The sequence below is a fragment of the Procambarus clarkii genome, chromosome 50 (assembly GCF_040958095.1).
Source record: "Procambarus clarkii isolate CNS0578487 chromosome 50, FALCON_Pclarkii_2.0, whole genome shotgun sequence".
NCBI classification, from domain to species: Eukaryota; Metazoa; Arthropoda; class Malacostraca; order Decapoda; family Cambaridae; genus Procambarus; species Procambarus clarkii.
The window spans coordinates 8,982,635-9,002,386 of record NC_091199.1 but is presented as its reverse complement, the minus strand read 5'-3'; the positions used below and the strand labels follow the sequence as shown (position 1 = coordinate 9,002,386).

General features: G+C 48.5%; 1 protein-coding gene across 16 annotated transcripts in view; it reads left to right on the top strand.

Annotated features, from left to right (window-relative positions):
• Positions 1-19,752, top strand: part of Amph (amphiphysin) — a 185,232-nt gene that overhangs the window by 85,184 nt on the left and 80,296 nt on the right. For 5 of the 16 annotated variants that reach the window (XM_069303470.1, XM_069303469.1, XM_069303468.1 and 2 more), the window contains exon 1: positions 8,593-9,819. The exons of the other annotated variants lie outside the window; for them this stretch is intronic. In XM_069303470.1, coding sequence (XP_069159571.1) covers positions 8,608-9,819 — 1,212 coding nt within the window. In that variant the 5' untranslated portion in view covers positions 8,593-8,607. Of the gene's footprint in view, positions 1-8,592; positions 9,820-19,752 lie in introns of those variants that run through there. 16 annotated transcript variants of the gene reach the window in all.

Below are 19,752 nucleotides of genomic sequence, written 5' to 3'. Positions count from 1 at the left end.
GAGTGGGGACACAGAGGTAACTGGAGGTATTGTGTGAGGTTGTGCAGTGAGGCGCGGTAATTTGGCCCTAGTCTGGCATGACTTGCTTGGTAATGTAACGCTAGTTTGTGTATTCACCTAGTTGTATTTACCTATTTGTGCTTGCGGGCGTTGAGCTCTGCTCTTTCGGCCCGCCTCTCAACTGTGAATCGGTCAACTGCTACTATTTTTTTCCTCCACACACTCACACACACACAGGAAGCAGCCCGTAGAAGCTGTCTAACTCCCAGGTACCTATTTACTGCTAGGTAACAGGGGGCATCAGGGTTAAGGAGACTGCTCATCTGTCTCCGCCGGGTGCGGGGATCGAACCCCGGTCCCTAGGTCCACGAGCCTAGAGCACTGTCCACTCGGCCACCCAGCCCCTGTGTGTGTGGGGGGGGGGGGAGGGATATACTTATCCCCCCTAGTATAGTATATACTATACTATATATATATAGGGGAGGGATATACCTAGTATACCCCTCCCCTAACCCCCCCCCCCTCACGTGGCCACTGTGATCTTATCTCCCGGAGGCACCATCCAGCCCGTTCTCTTCATTTGTCATTCCGTTAAAAACCCAACCTTTTAGCCCAACCAGAGAGGTATGAACCCAACCAACCCACCTAACCTATCGTCTTCGATGCATAGAAAACGAAGCTGTTCGTGAGCTGTTTGTTGTCTTATACATTTTAACGTAACAAATGTGACCTATTAGTTGAAGTGGGGGGCAGTCCCCCCTCCTCATGGACTTGTGTATCCGATTTACGGCCGATTGAGCCCCGAATGTTAACCGAATCCGGTTCGCCGCCAACGGCTCAGAGACGCGTACACGACCAAAGATCACATTCACTTCAAACACCTATACCCTACGGGCTATTCATGCCCGTGCTGCCTCCTCTTGTGGTCGAATCCGAAGGTTGGATGTGTTTTTTGTGGTTCATATACGATTCCAATGACCTCGTTTGATCAATCGACCTCGAGTTGCTGGCACCCCGTTTTGGCTGGTGGTCCGGTGTTGCTCACCTGTGGTTGTTGTTGTTATAGATTCAGCTACTCGGAACAGGTTCCAAGTAGCACGGGCTATGGTGAGCCCGTAGTGGACTTACCTGGCACAGGAGCGGGGCTGAATCTCACCTGTGGGCGGAGGACACAGTTTCTCGACTTGCAACGCGGCCCCCTAACTAAGGCTTTTTTTTTTTTTTTTTTTTTTTTTTTTTTTGGTCATGACTTTATCGGTAATGCTGTTGCTGACAACGGCAGGCAGCCTGCCACCAACGGGGAAGGGTGGGAGGCAGCAGCCTGAGGACGTCTCAACACCGTGGATCAAGCATGTTGTTGCTACACTCTCCTCCCACTACGCTCCAATGAGAGGCATATTTCAGGAGGAGGATTTAACACCACACCACACTTAACACAAAAAAAAGTATTATGAGGGATCTTGTAACTGTGTCTGAGTGTGTCTCGAGTTTCTGAGTGTGTCTGGAGTGTCTGAACAGCACTCCATATACATTTCAATCCGCTGTTGTGAGAGACATACTCGCCACGCACTTCCAGCGTCTGAGTGCGTTATGAGTGAATACATGCAGTGAAGAGACAGCTTGCGAGTGTGTGGAGTGAGTCACAAACCGAGGCAGCTGTGGTGGTGGTCAATAGCCCCGCCAGGAGTATTGTTCCTGACTGCGATAGAACTTGATCTTTGTCTCTCTAACGCTCGGTGGTGAGAACGTGTCTTGATAGTGAATGGTGACCATGACGGTGACCAGTGACGGTGAAATATGGCGGTTATGGTGATAGTACCCCCCCCCCCCTCCCTAATGGCTATAGTATAGTTGATAGTTGCAATAATGATTTGTTAGACACAGAGATCACACTAACGTGATGCATCAAATGAACAAATCTACAAGGTCGTAGCTCAGTCGATTAAGGCAGTGTCTGGGATGCTCCCAGACGCAGGTTCGAATCCTCATCACGGCCCCTTGTGGATTTGTTCATTTAATAATAATTTGTATTGTTGACCAGACCACACACTAGAAGGTGAAGGGGACGACGACGTTTCGGTCCGTCTTGGACCATTCTCAAGTCGATTGTGATGATGGAAGGAGATGAATAATTTGTATTCATAAAATACATATTACAGCTGTTCCTGTGTAGATACAGAGGTTGGATATTAAATAAAGGCACACTTAATATGCAAAGCATCCACCGGAGGCGGACACTTGTTCGCCCTGATTATGATATCACCCGATATAAGCGATAACCCAACACCCCGGTACAATAGTATTGATAAGTTCGACATCCTATTAAGCTGATAAGGGGTAATGCGGTAAATAGCATTCTAGTCAACGTGAAACATTAACTACTCTTGAAATAAGTTTATCGAGGTAAAATACACACAAAGGGATGAGGTAGCTCAAGCTATTCTCACCCCGTTCAGTACATCGTGTTAATACATACATATCTTGAGGTTATCTTGAGATGATTTCGGGGCTTTAGTGTCCCCGCGGCCCGGTCCTCGACCAGGCCTCCAAGCCCACCAAGCAGCCCGTGACAGCTGACTAACACCCAGGTACCTATTTTACTGCTAGGTAACAGGGGCATAGGGTGAAAGAAACTTTGCCCATTGTTTCTCGCCGGCGCCTGGGATTGAACCCAGGACCACAGGATCACAAGTCCAGCGTGCTGTCCGCTCGGCCGACCGGCTCCCTCATAGACACACATCACAAACAATAAACATATTACCGAACATTCTGAGAGGTTAACATCTACATTTCCTAACTACTCTTGCGTCTTCTCAGCTTTTATGCTCGTTGAAAGGTGAGGCTGATTACCACCTGGAGATACCTGGAGGGTACCTGTAGAGGGCTTCGGGAGTTGTTCCAACTCCCCGAACCCGGCCTGGGGCCAGGTTCGACTTGTGATAACTTGGTCCAACAGGCTGTTGTTGCTTGGAGCGGCCTGCATAACAGCTGTTCTCCCCAACTAGAAACGTACAAACCCGAGCAACCCCACCCCCCACTCTCCCCCCCCCCCACTCTCCCAATCCCCCTCTCACATTGAGGCCAATGCATAGAAAACGTCTATGCATTGGCCTCAATGCATAGACGTGTTTACATATAGAAAACATACGTAAACATAGAAAACGTGTTTACATTTTAACTAATAGGTCGCTATTTTAAACGGATTGATCTATTTTGTAAAAAAAAAAAATGCTATTTATTAGGGGGGAGTGGGCCGTGTGTACTCGCTTAGTTGTGCTTGCGGGGGTTGAGCTTTGGCTCTTTGGTCCCGCCTCTCTAACGTCAATCAACTGGTGTACCGATTCCTGAGCCTACTGGGCTCTTATCATATCTAGATTTGAAACTGTGTATGGAGTCAGCCTCCATAGTCGTGTGTAAGGATCGAGGGGTCGACACCTTTGTTACTGATAGGGACCTCTGAGTGAGGCTATGAGCTCAACAATGCAAGGAGGAACTTGGATACCATGGAAGTGATAACAGTGATAACGGGATTGTTGAATGTGTTATCTATGTCAGGATGTATTGTTGTCGTGTGTTGGGTCAACACATCAGAAGGATCCTGATGATGATGATGATGTGTTAATACGAAAGTGCTTAAGGAATTTCTTGTTTAATTTTCCTTCGGGGTTAAATATTGCAATAAATATATAATATATATATATATATATATATATACATATATATATATATATATATATATATATATATATATATATATATATATATATATATATATATATATAGGTTTAGTTCTTTCAGTCTCTCTTCATACCCTATCCCTCAAAATTTGAGGACGAGCCTCGTCGCAAACTTTTGAACCTTTTCTAGTTTGTTTATTTCTTTCTATGGGGGCTCCAGGATGTGGCGGTGTACTGTAAGACTTGTTTCACATAGGCTGTGTACAACGATCTAAATACCTCCTTATTTAGGTTCTTGAATGATGCTCTTGACTCTTGATAGTGTAGAGCATACTGCTGTCGTTGTTGTTGTTGTTGTTATTCAGCTACTCGCAAGAAGCTCCAAGTAGCACGGGCTATGGTGAGCCCGTATTGGACTTACCTGGCACAGGAGCGGTGCAAGTAGCACGGGCTATGGTGAGGTCATATACATATATATGAGAAATAGTATGGGTCCCAGAAGCGATCCTTGAGGTACTCCGCTTGTTGCCCGGCGCCATTCCCACTCCTGTCTATTAGGTAGCTCTTTACCCCCATGTTAGTGTTTTTCCCACTAACTCCCACCTGCTTACAAAGCTTGTGTAGTAACGTAGGCGATGAGTCACAATAACGTGGCTAACGTGGCTAAAGTATGTTGACCAGACCACACACTAGAAGGTGAAGGGACGACGACGTTTCGGTCCGTCCTGGACCATTCTCTATCGACTTGAGAATGGTCGTCGTCCCTTCACCTTCTAGTGTGTTGTCTGGTCATCTTGTGTAGTAATTTCAAGTCCAAATAAGTTTGTGATAAAATACGTCCCCAAAAGCATAGAGGAGACTAGACTGTTTACCTCGCTTAGTGTCCGCGTACATCACACCACACAATGTTGACATAGTCTCAAGGTACTTATAGAGAATTGTAAATGATATCAGAGCTTTTGGAGGAGGGACTGTTTTGTTTATTACGCTGCCCATCTCGAGGACGGTAGTGGAAGAGGTTACCGAGGCTCATGATGGGCCCAGGAACAAAATCCTACCTTTGAGGAGGGAGCGAGGTGTTGGATAGGCCTATTATGTTGCGTAGGTGTAAGAGGAGCCTTGTGTGGAAGGTGGGTGTGTGGTTTTTTTCCTCTGCAGTGATGCGGCGCCGCCAAGCCGCAGCTCACGCCATGGTGTGTTGGTGGTGTGTTGATGGTGGTGGTGATTGTGGATAGTGGTGGTGATGTTGGTATGTCGGTGGTGTGATTGATTGATTAATGAAGATTAAGCCACCCAAAAGGTGGCACGGGCATGAATAGCCCGTAAGTGGTGGCCCTTTTGAGCCATTACCAGCATCAATAGATGATACTGGAGATCTGTGGAGATGCGACTGCACCCTGCGTGACGGGAGATGTCTTCCGTGCGGTGGTGAGAGTTTCGATGCTCATAAATATGTTTGAGAAATGTAAACAAAGCCGCCAAAGAATGAGGGGAAGATGCACAGGTTCGTAAGGAAGGAAAAGCATTACTTCTGGTTAAATCCTGCCCGGCACAGTCTAGCCAACCAGCCCGGTCTCTTAATATGTCACTCCGTCAAAAAATACAACCTTTTATCCTAACCAGAAACTCAAGAACCCAAGCAACTCACCCAGCCTGATGTCGGGTGCACAACTAACTACTCAGACGGTCGGGGATTGAACGCCGACCTGCATGAAGCGAGACCGTCGCTCTACCGTCCAGGCCAAGTGGTTGGACAGAGGTTTTGCCAGATTAAAAAGCTCAAATCCTCGTCCTGAGAAAGTTACCCTTGACAATCTGTTGATAATACGTTATTCTTATGATAATCTAAGTATTTTATTGTGTTAATACTCTTATATCTCAAGAATGATCTTCTCTTTAAACTTAAAACTTAACACATAGTTGGGTAGTTCTTGGCTGTATTTCTCAACAATTCTTCAGGTGTTTTATTAAGAATATGCAGGCGATGAGTCACAATAACGTGGCTGAAGTATGTTGACCAGACCACACACTAGAAATTGAAGAGACGACGACGTTTCGGTCCGTCCTGGACCATTCTCAAGTCGATTGTGAGAATGGTCGACTTGAGAATGGTCCAGGACGGACCGAAACGTCGTCGTCTCTTCAATTTCTAGTGTGTGGTCTGGTCAACATTAAGAATATACATTAATAGACTCGCAATGCGCAGATTTGTCAATATTTGTACTACTGTATTTTAATACATTAGACTGGGTGTTTGATTTATATTTGTCTATAACTGACGTTGATTGTAAACTACACGACGTAACCGGAGCCGGTCGGCCGAGCGGACAGCACGCTGGCTTGTGATCCTGTGGTCCTGGGTTCGATCCCAGGCGCCGGCGAGAAACAATGGGCAGAGTTTCTTTCACCCTATGCCCCTGTTACCTAGCAGTAAAATAGGTACCTGGGTGTTAGTCAGCTGTCACGGGCTGCTTCCTGGGGGTGGAGGCCCGGTCGAGGACCGGGCCGCGGGGACACTAAAGCCCCGAAATCATTTCAAGATAACCTCAAGATAATCTAGAATGAGTGAGACGAGGAGGATTGTTTCAGTGAGTCAGGGTGAGCTAGGTCTGGTTTGATGGATTGATTGATGAAGATTAATCCATCCAAGAGGTGGCACGGGCTTGAATAACCCGTAATCACCCCCTGATTGATGAAGATTAATCCATCCAAGAGGTGGCACGGGCTTGAATAACCCGTAATCACCCCCTGATTGATGAAGATTAATCCATCCAAGAGGTGGCACGGGCTTGAATAACCCGTAATCACCCCCCTGATTGATTAAGATTAATCCATCCAAGAGGTGGCACGGGCTTGAATAACCCGTAATCACCCCTGATTGATGAAGATTAATCCATCCAAGAGGTGGCACGGGCTTGAATAACCCGTAATCACCCCCTGATTGATGAAGATTAATCCATCCAAGAGGTGGCACGGGCATGAATAACCCGTAATCACCCCCCTGATTGATGAAGATTAATCCATCCAAGAGGTGGCACGGGCATGAATAACCCGTAATCACCCCCCTGATGAAGATTAATCCATTCAAGAGGTGGCACGGGCATGAATAACCCGTAATCACCCCCCTGATTGATTAAGATTAATCCATCCAAGAGGTGGCACGGGCATGAATAACCCGTAATCACCCCCCTAATTGATGAAGATTAATCCATCCAAGAGGTGGCACGGGCATGAATAACCCGTAATCAACCCCCTAATTGATGAAGATTAATCCATCCAAGAGGTGGCACAGGCATGAATAACCCGTAAATCGGGTTAGATGGTGTATGCGCTCCTAGTTGTACTTGACGGGGGATGAGCTGTGGCTCTTGGGTCCTGCCTCTGTGTATGATGTTTGACTAACAATTCACGCAGCATAGCGTTTGTTCACTATCTTGACACTTATACAAAATACTTTTCTAATGTGACTGTGGCTCATTTGGGTACTTTGTTTCCATCAGTGTCTCCTTGTTCGTCTATTACTGCAACCCGTTCAACTACGGGCTCACCATAGCCCGTGCTACTTGGAACTTTTTGTTCCAGGTACTGAATCTTAAACATTTCACCCGTTCAACCTGTTCACCTAAATACTACACCGCATTTTGACGTATAACTTCCCTAAGGTCAAAAACTGGTTTACTAAAATGGTGACGGGAAATTGATGTGATGTACCGTTTTCTGTTCTCGGATCTTCGGGAAGGTTAGGTTTGGGCAATTTAGTGCAACAGTTCAGTGATGGGAACCGGAAGAACGGGATAATTAGTCACGCTAAATTATGTGCTTATGTATATAACAGGGTGATTAGTCACGCTAAATTATGTGCTTATTTATACTTTTTACTGCATATTTTGTATGTGGTGATTATGTCTCCCCTGGCGGTTGTGTATTAGTGTTGGTTGCGGTAGTGGTGGTAGTGGGGGTGGGGGGGGGCGACGCGTCAGTCACTGCAGAGGACATCTTCCCCTCCCCCCCCCCATGGATGCTGGGGGGGGGGGGGGGTAGCTCCTGCTGCTGCTCCTGGAGGGTCAGTCAGCCCTGCACCCCGCACCTGACCTGAGAGCTGGTGCTGCTGCTGCTGCTGTAGTGGCCTACAGCATCTCCACCACTCACCACTCAGCCTTTACGGGTTCACCATAGCCCGTGCTACATGGACACTTCGTTCTGAGTAGCTAAATCTGAAACAACCACAACCTCCACTCAGCCTCCCCCCCACTCACCCACCACCACTCAGCCTCCCCCCCACTCACCCACCACCACTCAGCCTCCCCCCCACTCACCCACCACCGGCCGGTCTTGCTGCGGGAGATGAAGTCTCTAGCAATAATCAACTTTGCTTAACGGTGACACCTCCACCACAGATATGTTGGCGTACTGAGAACTTGCAATATTATTGAACAAAAAGATCTTAGCATACACGGCGTGTGCAACTGAGCATCGTGGCAGTTAAGGTTTTGGCGGTTTATATTGTGGAAATGTAACTACCGGTATACAATAGTCTCCGCTTGGATGTATCTGCAATGCGTATCGATTTATTTTCGATTTATTTTCGATAAATTTCCGGGATGGCGTGAAACACTATTTTCTCTAACGTGTGTTTTTTATTTCTGTCAGTGTGTTGCGGTGTTATTTATTAAGGTTTTTGTTATATATATTTGTACTTGTGTTTAGTGAGGACGTTTTTGGTATATTTTGCGTGCGCGAGGCTTGGCGGTCAGTGGAAGTGTGGCATTAGCTTGGTTCACAGGATACAGGTTGAAATACAGGCGTTGTGGGGCTGGTACACTTGGTTACATAGTGTGAGGAGGGTACAGGAGTGTATGTGGTGGTGGTGGCAGCAGCCATGTGAGGCGCTGTACCAAACTCTCCCAGTTTAGCACCCACTGGACCCACCATGAATTTTTCGTGGCGCGGTGCTTGGGGCGGTGGTACTGGTGGTACTGGTAGTGGTAGTGGTGGTGGTACTAGCGGTGATGCTGAGGGTGGTGGTACTGAGGATGGTGGTAGTGCGGGTTCTCCACCACAGGACAAAGGGCGTCAACAACACACTAATTTCTTCCCTTGGAAAACATTCTGGGGTGTGACCACACCGACTAAGGACCCGCCTCACAAGCCGCACTCTGCCCCGTGTGGTCCAGCTGACGGCGGCGTCGTCGACGACGCTCACAGCAAGAAAGACAACTCGGCCAGAGAAGGCGACGCCGGGCCTGGGCCCAAGCGCCTAGGATACTTCAGCGGGTATTTCCGCGGTTATGTGGTTAGCGAGGATGACGAGGAGGCAGCTAGCGAGGCGTCGAGCGTGTCAGGTGACGGAGTGAGACGCGTGGTGACAGTGGACAACGAACTCCACCATCCCACCGAGGAGTCCTGCCCTCGCGGCTCCTACTTCACCTTTCCCTGGAAGACGCGCGATGACGCCAAGACCGGCGCTCCGGTAGCTTTCCCGTGGAGGAGAGAGAAGGTCGCTAACGACGACGCGACGCGCGATTCTGACGGAGGGAGTCGTGGGGAAGGGAAGGTGGCACACGGCACCATTACCTTCCCCTGGAGAAAGAGTTCCAAGAGTGGCGCAGAAACGCCAGGCGAAGAACCATCCTTCACCCTTCCATGGGGCGCTGCAGAGAAGGATGACCCCTCCATCAAGGGTGACGGCCCCACACGAGGGAAGGAATCTTTCCCATTTTCCTGGAAGCGAGAAGAATCCCCGAAGACTGGCGATGGGTGCACCCAGACACGGGTTTCTTCCCTCACCATTCCCTGGACGAAGGGCAAGAATGACCCTATTGGTGAGGTCGGTGGTGCCGGGGCCCAAGATGGCGGCGGCGGTGGTGAGGGAGAGAACGATGGTGACGCAGGTGTTGGTGGAGGGGCCAAACCTGGTGCAAAGTGTCACCGGAGCCAAGCTGGTGACTCAAGTGAGAACATGTTAGGCGATGGTGGTGACGGCGTCCTCGGTGGCTCCAATGGGGGTGGTAGCAGCAGCAGCGGCGGTGGTGGTAGTGGTGGTGGTGGGCCTGAAGGTACAAGAGGTAGAGTACCAGGAAGCTCGTCCTACATGGAGCACCTATCTTTACTAACCTCGCGCGCCGTCCACCTTAGGAACAAGGTGAGTACCTACCTAACTAACTCGAGAGAAAGTTCACTTAACGTCACCTACCCAAGTAGGTGACATTAAATTCTCGATGGTCGGGCAGGCACTTTGGCACCTTAACTGCCAAGTTCAGAATCTTGTCACGTAAGAGTTAAGTAATTACCAGCAGACGGCACTAAGCCAGAAAGAATATGTAGAGTGTCAAGTAAGATTGGATTTCCGGGTACGAATTTGACTTGAATTAGATGGGAGTCGAAGTTCTAAAGCAAGACCTGGAACCTCTTGAATGTTGTGAGTGGACTTTAGCGTCTGGTATTGATGAGGTGAGGCTCCGATTGTGATGTGGGATGCTTACTGCTCGATGTTTTACACTGTGATGAATGATTGTGACCTTGACTGGCTCTACTGTGATGAGTGATTGTGCCCTAAACTACCAGTCAGGTCTACTGTGATGAATGATTGTGTCCTAGACTTCCAGCCAGGTCTACTGTGATGAATGATTGTGCCCTAGATTCTCAGCCGGGTCTACTGTGATGAATGATTGTGCCCTAGATTCTCAGCCAGGTATTGTAATTATCAAGAGTACCCAAAGCCAGTACGGTTATAATAGCACTTGAAAGAAATACAAGGGCATGGGTGTGGGTTAGGACGGTGGGAAGGAATGGTGCCCAATCACTTGGGTCACCGAAAATCGAACAGCGAACTTGCAAGAAACAGCAAAGATGTTGCTGTACCGAACAGACCAAGTGATTAGGGGCTCATCAAGTTTTCCCAGCAAGGATAAAATTACTCTCTCTGGGCGCAGGGACCAAAAGTGTTTTGAGTCATTGACCTCTGCATAGAGTTCTGGAGTCGCCACCTGACTGACTTTGTCACCTGAGGAACACGGGAAGGTGTCACCTGACCCCTCCCACATCTCGACCCTCCCACATCCCTCCCTCCCATATAAAGAATGGTTATATGCTAGGTAATCCAGCGTGCTACCAGCCTTCTAAACACTGTACACACAAGATTCGTATTGTCTTCCTTGAGAGCTTTCGTCCGAATGGCGCCCGCGCCTAACTTGCTCCGCCCACCGACTGTAAATGCAAACAATTTCAAACAAGACCAAAAGTTAACATACCCCCCCCCCCCTCTAGGCCTAACTACACCTAAAATTGTATTACATAATAATACATCGTTTTTGTTTGTGTTTAATCAAGCAGTTACTGTAGCATAAAGCAAGCTTATGACTGCGTCTTGGGGCTTGGACTCAGCTTATATAATATATAATATATAATATAATATAATATATATAGTAAAATATGTCCACTGTGTGGATCTTGACAGCCTCCCCCACAACAAGCTGAATAACTGCCGAGTACCTACTCACTGCTAGGTGAACAGGCGCATTAGGTGAAAGGAAATGTGCCCAATCACTTCTGTCCCGCCCAGGATTCGAACCCCGAATTATCGATTGTGCGTCGTGAACGCACCCGGCTGTACTACCGGGACCCTTAACTATTTTGATTTGACAATTGGACCGTTTATGCCAGAAATGGGGGAGAGGAAGGGGGGGGGGGAATGGATGAAGGGGAATAGGGGATGAAAGGGAGGGAGAAAAGAAAGGGAGTGGGAGAAAGGGGGTGGGTAGGGTGTGAGGGGGGGATGGGTAGGGTGTGAGGGAGGGATGGGTAGGGTGTGAGGGGGGGGGGATGGATGGGAGGGGGTGGGGGTGGGAGGGAAGGAAAGGGAGGTGTGATTATTATCATTCAAGGTGTTGCTTGAGGTAGATCAAACTGGTCAAGTGTGTGCGTGTATACATGTGTGCTTTTGCGTGCGCGCACGTGTGTGTGGGGGGGGGGGAGGGGTGGAGGAAGGGGAGGGGGTAGGTATGTGGGTGACTGGGTTGATAGTGAGAGAGGTGGGGGGGGGGGACAGGAGTGGTCAACTTACATCAGAAAAATATATTGCTCTGAAAAGGGTATTGATGTAGCAAGGCTTTCCAGTATGTTCCCTGGAAACACAAACCGAAACTGTCTCTATTTTCCGCTTGTTACAACTTGTAATAAAGTTGTTACATTTTGGCTTAACGTGTTTATGACGTATTAGAACGTTGTTACAACTTGCTATATTGGTTGTTATAACTGGTTAGGTGTTAAAACTTGTTCGAACGTTGTACCAACGTCGTAGTTTCGCTGTGTGTTTGGCGGGTTGACATTAACCTAAGACCATGGGGCCAGATTCACGAAAGCACTTACGAACCTGTACATCTTTTCTCAATCTTTGGCGGTTTTGTTTACAATTATTAAACGGTTAATGAGCTCCGAATCACCAGGAGGCTGTTTACAACAATAACAACAGTTGATTGGGAAATTTTCATGTTTGTAAACTGTTTAATAAATGTAACCAAAGCCGCCAAAGATTGAGGAAAGATGTACACGTTCTTAAAGTGCCTTCGTGAATCTGGCCCCAGGTCTTTACCGATACTTTTCCCATTGTTAATTATTAGTGAAAACCTCCAACAGACTACAAACTCCGAGGGAGTCTTTAACATGGATCTTATAACACACAGAGATCACAATAGCGTGATGCATCAAATGAACACATCCACAAGGGCCGTGACGAGGGTTCGAACCTGCGTCCGAGAGGATCCCAGCCGTTGCCTTATTTGTTCAATGGAACGTATAAGGTTCATCCAAGACATACCAGCCAAACCGATCTGCCAATCACTTGCGAAACCTGAACATCTTTCCCTAATCACGACGGCTTTGTTTACATTGATTAAACAGGCCTTGTGGGGTGGGTGTCTTGAAGTTCAGCCCCGTTATTGTGACTTCTGTTAATTAACAACATTATTATTCTTTTTACGCTGCTTAGAATGGGGGATTTTATTTGATGTTGACAAGGCCGACCGGTAGGGAGCCGGTCGGCCGAGCGAGGGAGCCGGTTGGCCGAACGGACGGCACGCTGTGCTTGTGATCCTGGGTTCGATCCCAGGCGCCGGCGAGAAACAATGGGCAAAGTTTCTTTCACCCTATGCCCCTGTTACTTTGCAGTAAAATAGGTACCTGGGTGTTAGTCAGCTGTCACGGGCTGCTTCCTGGGGGTGGAGGCCTGGTCGAGGACCGGGCCGCGGGGACACTAAAGCCCGAAATCATCTCAAGATAGCTTACCTTGATTTTCATCTAATGCTGTTCTCCTAGCAGTAAATAGGTACCTGGGAGCAAGGCAATTACTGTAGGGTTGCATCCTGTGGAGGTCTTCAAAACCCCCCAAAAATCAAAGTCTTCCTTTGATTTTTGGTATAGGGAACGTTATATATAGCAGCAGTAGGAGAGAGCCTTCATTACGGGCTATTCATACCCGTGCCACCTCTTGGGTGGCTTAATCTTTTATCAATCATCAATCAATCGAGAGCCTTCACACTAGAACCATGTGGACCTTGAGGAAACAGGAGTAGCTGAGTGGTAAGGCCAGTCCCAGTGAATATAGCATCAAAGAGTAACGTCAGTTCTACGTCGTCGACGTTGAATTAACATTGATTAGACGTCGAACCAACGCCACTCTTGATAATGTACCCACTTGGGGCATTCCAGTGCCGCGCTCTCTCTCTCTCTACCTGGGTTAAGGGATGAGATGTAGGTCGTTGAGGTAGATATTATTAAATGAGTTGAGGCCAGGGGAACTTTCCCCTTGGTTCAGCGACTGACTACCCTCCACATTGGTACATTAAATTCTTAACCATTTACCATTGTTGACGCCAGAAGATATTAATGCCGGCGATAGAAGTTTGTTTAGATGTGGAGGCTGTAGAGTAGGGTTTCGAACCCCTCTTCCCCCCCCCTGGACTGAGAGTAAATACAGAGGCAGTATTTACTCTCAGTCCAGGGGGGGAAGAGGGGTTCGAAACCCTACTCTACAGCCTCCACATTTACTCAAACACATGCCGATCATGTGATCTGATTGTGCTGTTGTTATTATAGATTACACGTTTATTAAAGCAGTGGTCGGGGGCTTCTTAAATAGCCGGGATACGTTCGTAATTTTAAATAATGTATTACTTAAGAACATGGCGTAGCTCTGTCGATTAAGGCAGTGTCTGGGATGCTCTTAGACGCAGGTTCGAATCCTCGTCACGGCCCTTGTGGATTTGTTCATATCGCTTAATATATATATTTGGATAATTTCTGGATCGTATAATTATACGAGGGAATTATTGCCAAATTCTCAGATTATATCAACCACAGACACGTCCAGAATGGTGTAAAGATTAGTGACCGAGTTAACATTCAATCAGGTCAACATTACCAACTTGGGGCAAAGGCTGATGACTTCATTTGGGTAAGTTGGCTGTTTGAGTCTGACTTTTCAAATAGATGAACGTTAACCCAGAGGTGAGGCTAGCGGGTATACACGTTAAGCTGGGAGTTGTGGTAGGGTGCTGAGAGCTGCGGTGAGGTGAGCTGGGTGTGATATGAAAGTTTTAAGCTGGGGGTGAACCGGGCGCTAGGGGACGAGCGAATATTTTCCATAAGTTGGTGTTTCTCAACCAGAGAGGGCTTGACCGGATGGTTCCAGCCCAAGGCGGACTGTTGGGAGGGCGGAGGAGACGCCTTAGACAAGCACCCCCCGTCACGGGAAGAGAGGAAGAAGAGGGTGGCCAGGAAGGAGAAGGGGGTGGCCAGGAAGAAGGGGGTTAGGAAGTCTTAAAGTGTTGTAACAGGTGTCTTTTTTCCAGGACTGGGTTAGTGGTTCAGGCTGGATATGGGAGATGCGTGTCCTTGTCACCTGCTGGAGGTATTTGTCATGCATGGCGTGTCCGCCGGTGCCTCGGGTTGAGGTACACGAGGGTATGAGGAACGGGAGAGGGGGGGGGGAAGGAAGGGGCAGGAGCGGCATCATGGGGACCTGGTTGGCAGTGGTTGAGGGGGAGGGGCTGACCCCGATGTAGGGCGTAACATTGCTGGGGGTGAAAGTGGTCAGGTGTCGCGTACGTGAATTTAGCTGGCGATACTGCTAAATCTCCCGTGGCTGGTCTCTCTTCCAGCTGGTGCTGCTGCTACCCCCCACCAGCTGCTGAAGGTGCTGCTACTCCCCACCAGCTGCTGAAGGTGCTGCTACCCCCCACCAGCTGCTGAAGGTGCTGCTACCCCCCACCAGCTGCTGAAGGTGCTGCTACCCCCCACCAGCTGCTGAAGGTGCTGCTACCCCCCACCAGCTGCTGAAGGTGCTGCTACCCCCCACCAGCTGCTGAAGGTGCTGCTACCCCCCACCAGCTGCTGAAGGTGCTGCTACCCCCCACCAGCTGCTGAAGGTGCTGCTACCCCCCACCAGCTGCTGAAGGTGCTGCTACCCCCCACCAGCTGCTGAAGGTGCTGCTCGCACCAGCTGTGGCAGTTTGGAAAGCTCTTGAAGCCAATCTCGGGTAGAATCACAATTGTCAAGTCCCACCTTGAGTGTTGCTGCCGGGGGCGGCTAGTTTATTGTGCACCCCATACTCATCCTGTGAGCGGTAGCGCAAAAAAGGGGGGATTACAGAAGGTACAAAAAGTCTTTATCAGACCTCCACGGAGAGTATTACATTAACAATTACTTCTCTCCTGCACACATTACAATTATACTGTCAGCTAGTGAGAGAGATTGTTCCACTTTATTAGCTCTGTGTTTACAGGTAATTATTATACATATATGATAGCCAGTTGTGGGGGGGGGGGGCGGAGACATTGGGTGCCAGCTTGACTTAAGTTCATTACCGATAAGTTGAAATGGTTTCTCTAGTCGGATGAGAGAGATTGTGGTGTTTTGTATACAAATTGTCGTCATAGAATGAGTTACAGAGGGAGGGGGAGAGAGAGAAGGGGGGAGGATGAGTGAGGGGGAGAGAGGGGGGGAGGGAGGGAGGGAGAGGGGGGAGGGAGGGAGGGAGGGAGGGAGAGGGGGGGAGAGAGAGAGAGAGGGGGGAGGGAGAGAGAGGGGGAGGGTGAGTGAGGGAGGGATGAAGGGTGAGGGAGTGTGTGTGTGCGTGTTCATCATTTGGTATTCATGATGCGTCTCTTCCCCGTGTTCATCAGATTATCTTCAACTCTCTCTTCACCCACTTTCGGCTTCCTTGTTTCTCTCCTTCATTTTTGTTTTACACAGTTCGTATTATCGTATTAAGTCTTTTAACAGTGAATTGAGTTTGGCGTTTAGTATCTCCCCTTGTTTATTTCACTCCCTTGATGCTCAAGATGGTGCTGCACGCAGCTGACTCCTGCTGTAGTGACCAGCTGACTCCTGCTGTAGTGACCAGCTGACTCCTGCTGTAGTGACCAGCTGACTCCTGCTCTAGTGACCAGCTGACTCCTGCTGTAGTGACCAGCTGACTCCTGCTGTAGTGACCAGCTGACTCCTGCTGTAGTGACCAGCTGACTCCTGCTGTAGTGACCAGCTGACTCCTGCTGTAGTGACCAGCTGACTCCTGCTGTAGTGACCAGCTGACTCCTGCTGTAGTGACCAGCTGACTCCTGCTGTAGTGACCAGCTGACTCCTGCTGTAGTGACCAGCTGACTCCTGCTGTAGTGACCAGCTGACTCCTGCTGTAGTGACCAGCTGACTCCTGCTGTAGTGACCAGCTGACTCCTCCTGTAGTGACCAGCTGACTCCTCCTGTAGTGACCAGCTGACTCCTCCTGTAGTGACCAGCTGACTCCTCCTGTAGTGACCAGCTGACTTCTCCTGTAGTGACCAGCTGACTCCTCCTGTAGTGACCAGCTGACTCCTGCTGTAGTGACCAGCTGACTCCTCCTGTAGTGACCAGCTGACTCCTCCTGTAGTGACCAGCTGACTCCTCCTGTAGTGACCAGCTGACTCCTCCTGTAGTGACCAGCTGACTCCTCCTGTAGTGACCCGCTGACTCCTCCTGTAGTGACCCGCTGACTCCTCCTGTAGTGACCCGCTGACTCCTCCTGTAGTGACCCGCTGACTCCTCCTGTAGTGACCAGCTGACTACTCCTGTAGTGACCAGCTGACTACTCCTGTAGTGACCATTTCGTGCTGATGTGTGGGTCCCGGCTGTGATCTGTGGTGTTACCTCGCGTTGTTGGACGGTAGAGCGACAGCCTCGCTCCATGCAGGTCGGTGTTCAATCCCCGACCGTCCAGGTGGGTGGGCACCGTTACTTCACCTTCCAAGTGCTATATAATCGTAATGGCTTAGGGCTTTCGCCTGATAATGACCTTACCTCATTGCTGGGGGCTTCGTAGCGTAATGTACGTCGCCTCGGCATCCGCAGTGGACTGAAACATCATCGTCATTGCAATTTCAGGCGTGTAGGGGTTCGGTAATTGACTAACATAGCCTTGGATTTGGCACGAACCTTCAACGTGTAGAGTTCACGCCTATTGTACCAGGAACAGGTTATAGGTCCCCAATGGTGACGCTGTGGTATACCAGGAACAGCTTATAGGTACCAATGCTGGTGCTGTGGTACCCACTCCCCACCCGCACTCCCACTTCTGCTCCATTAGAAGTTCTGTTTCATGTGCCGGAGTTGTGCTTCGTAGCAAAGTTTTAGCGAATGTGTTGTCAGTGTTGCGGTGTTTGCAGTATGCCTGTATTGTAGTGTTTGTGTTGTACAAGAGGTAGGTTGTGTTAGTGGGTTTGTGCGCGCTTATTGTGACGTGTAACTGCCTATTAGCCAGCTAGTGTTATCCTTCATTGTGTACGGCTTTTGAATGCTTGGCTCTCATGTTCATCGGTGCGTGCGTGCATGCGTGGCCCTAGCGCGTTCTTCCTTAACCTGTTGCAAGGGTTCGAGCGGTTTCCGGTTTAGAAGAGCAGGTTTCCAAGAGGGAAAAGTTTGTTTTGATAAAGAATAGTGTATCGGTAAGTGGTTATAATTACGGGCTCCGAGATATTCTCTTCAGTAGACGGGGGGGGGGAGACCCATCCAATGAAATTACGTGAAAAATATATGAGAAAATATTGAGGTTATGCAGTGGGCTCGAACTCGCGTCCCTGGCCAGGTTAGCTATGTCAGAGGAAGATAAGCGAGGCGTAGTGGTAAAAAAAAAACACATTCACCCCGGGTCCTGGGCCCAGATTCATGAAAGCACTTACGCAAGCACTTACGAACGTGTACATCTTTCCTCAATCTTTGACGGCTTTAGTTACATTTATTAAACAGTTTACAAGCATGATAACTTGCCAATCAACTGTTGTTATTGTTATAAACAGCCTCCTGGTGCTTCGGAGCTCATTAACTGTTTAATAATTGTAAACAAAGCCGCCAAAGATTGAGAAAAGATGTACAGGTTCGTAAGTGCTTGTTTAAGTACTTTCGTGAATCTGGTCCCTGGACAGGGAGGATTGACTAGGCGCCAATCGTCAACTGTTTTCCCCCCTGTTCACCCGGCAGTAACTGGGTACCTGGTTGTTAACCGATTGGTGGAAAGTGTTCCAGGGGGGGGGGGATCTAGTGGGTAAAGCTTACCATGAACTATGGGAAGGGAAAGCTCTCAGCCTGTTAACAGGAATCACACGTTATCTATTCCTGTACCCTCACACGTGTAAAAATAATAATACTGCAAGAGACCATAGACCTCATGTATTTCCTTCGGTATGTTGTACGTTGTGATCATATCTCTTCTGGTCCATCTAACTGATGGACCCCCCCCCCTCACCTTCAACGTTACAGTATATTCTGATCATTGCTTCAGCGTGAACACATTGTACTCCATATGCTCATTATATTCCATCTAGGCATTATATTCTACCTGGTCATTATATTCTACCTGGTCATTATATTTCATTGTCATTATATTTCATTTAGTCATTATATTTCTTCTAGTCATTATATTTTATCTCATTATATTCCATGTAGTCATTATAGTACAGGGCAATCATTTTATTATGTGGCCTCATTACACCGCGTTTCTCACGTTCTCAGAGGTGATTGGGGCTACCCCCCCCTCCCCCCCCCTTTTTAAGGATTTAGTGTGGGGGGGGGAGAAGATGTTGGCGAACAAGTGAGTTGTGGTTTTTAAGATAATAAAATGACTGTAGTTGTTTGTTTGAGGTGTTGCAGGTATTGTAGGTCCTTGAGGCTATTGCAGGTGTTCTAGTATGTGTAGGTGTTGCGGGTGTTGTACGTTAAGTATAGCCAATGTTCTGTTCTTTCACCCTGATGCCCCCTGTTTACCTAGCAGTAAATAGGGACCTGGGAGTTAAACAGCTGCTACGGAGCTGCTTCTCTGGGGGAGAAAGGGGGGGGGGGTGGGGTGTAACAAAAAAAAGGGGGCCTGATCGAGGACCGGGCCGCAGGGGACGCTAAGCCCCGAAATCATCTCAAGATAACCTCAACATCTCAAGAATGTTATCCAAGTGCATAATGGAGGGTGTTTAAATGTTTGGAGTGCCTCTGTAAAGCGCCCCGAGACTGTTGGCCCAAATGTTTACCAGAGTGTATTCGCCTAATTGTGCTTGTGGGGGGGTTGAGCTCTGGATCTTTGGTCCCGCCTCTCAACCGTCAATCAACCGGAGAAGCAATGTTGACAGACTCGAGGTGGTGGTGGTGGGGGGGGGGGGTCAGATATGCAGCATTCCCCGTTGTTAAATATCATCCCCCCAATGTTTACTGACGTTACTTGTATGATATTCTCACGTTTTCTTGCCTTTCGTTGATAACGAGGATCCACGTCCTCGCGGCCCGATCTCTGACTTCGCCGCCTGGTTGGTGGGCTGGTCAACCAGGGGACCAGATTCACGAAGCAGTTACGCAAGCACTTACGAACCTGTCCATCTTTTCTCAATCTTTGGCTGCTTTATTTACAATTATTAAACAGCTAATGAGCTCCGAAGCACCAGGAGGCTGTTTATAACAATAACAACAGTTGATTGGCAAGTTTTCATGCTTGTAAACTGTTTAATAAATGTAACCAAAGCCGTCAAAGATTGAGGAAAGATGTACACGTTCGTAAGTACTTGC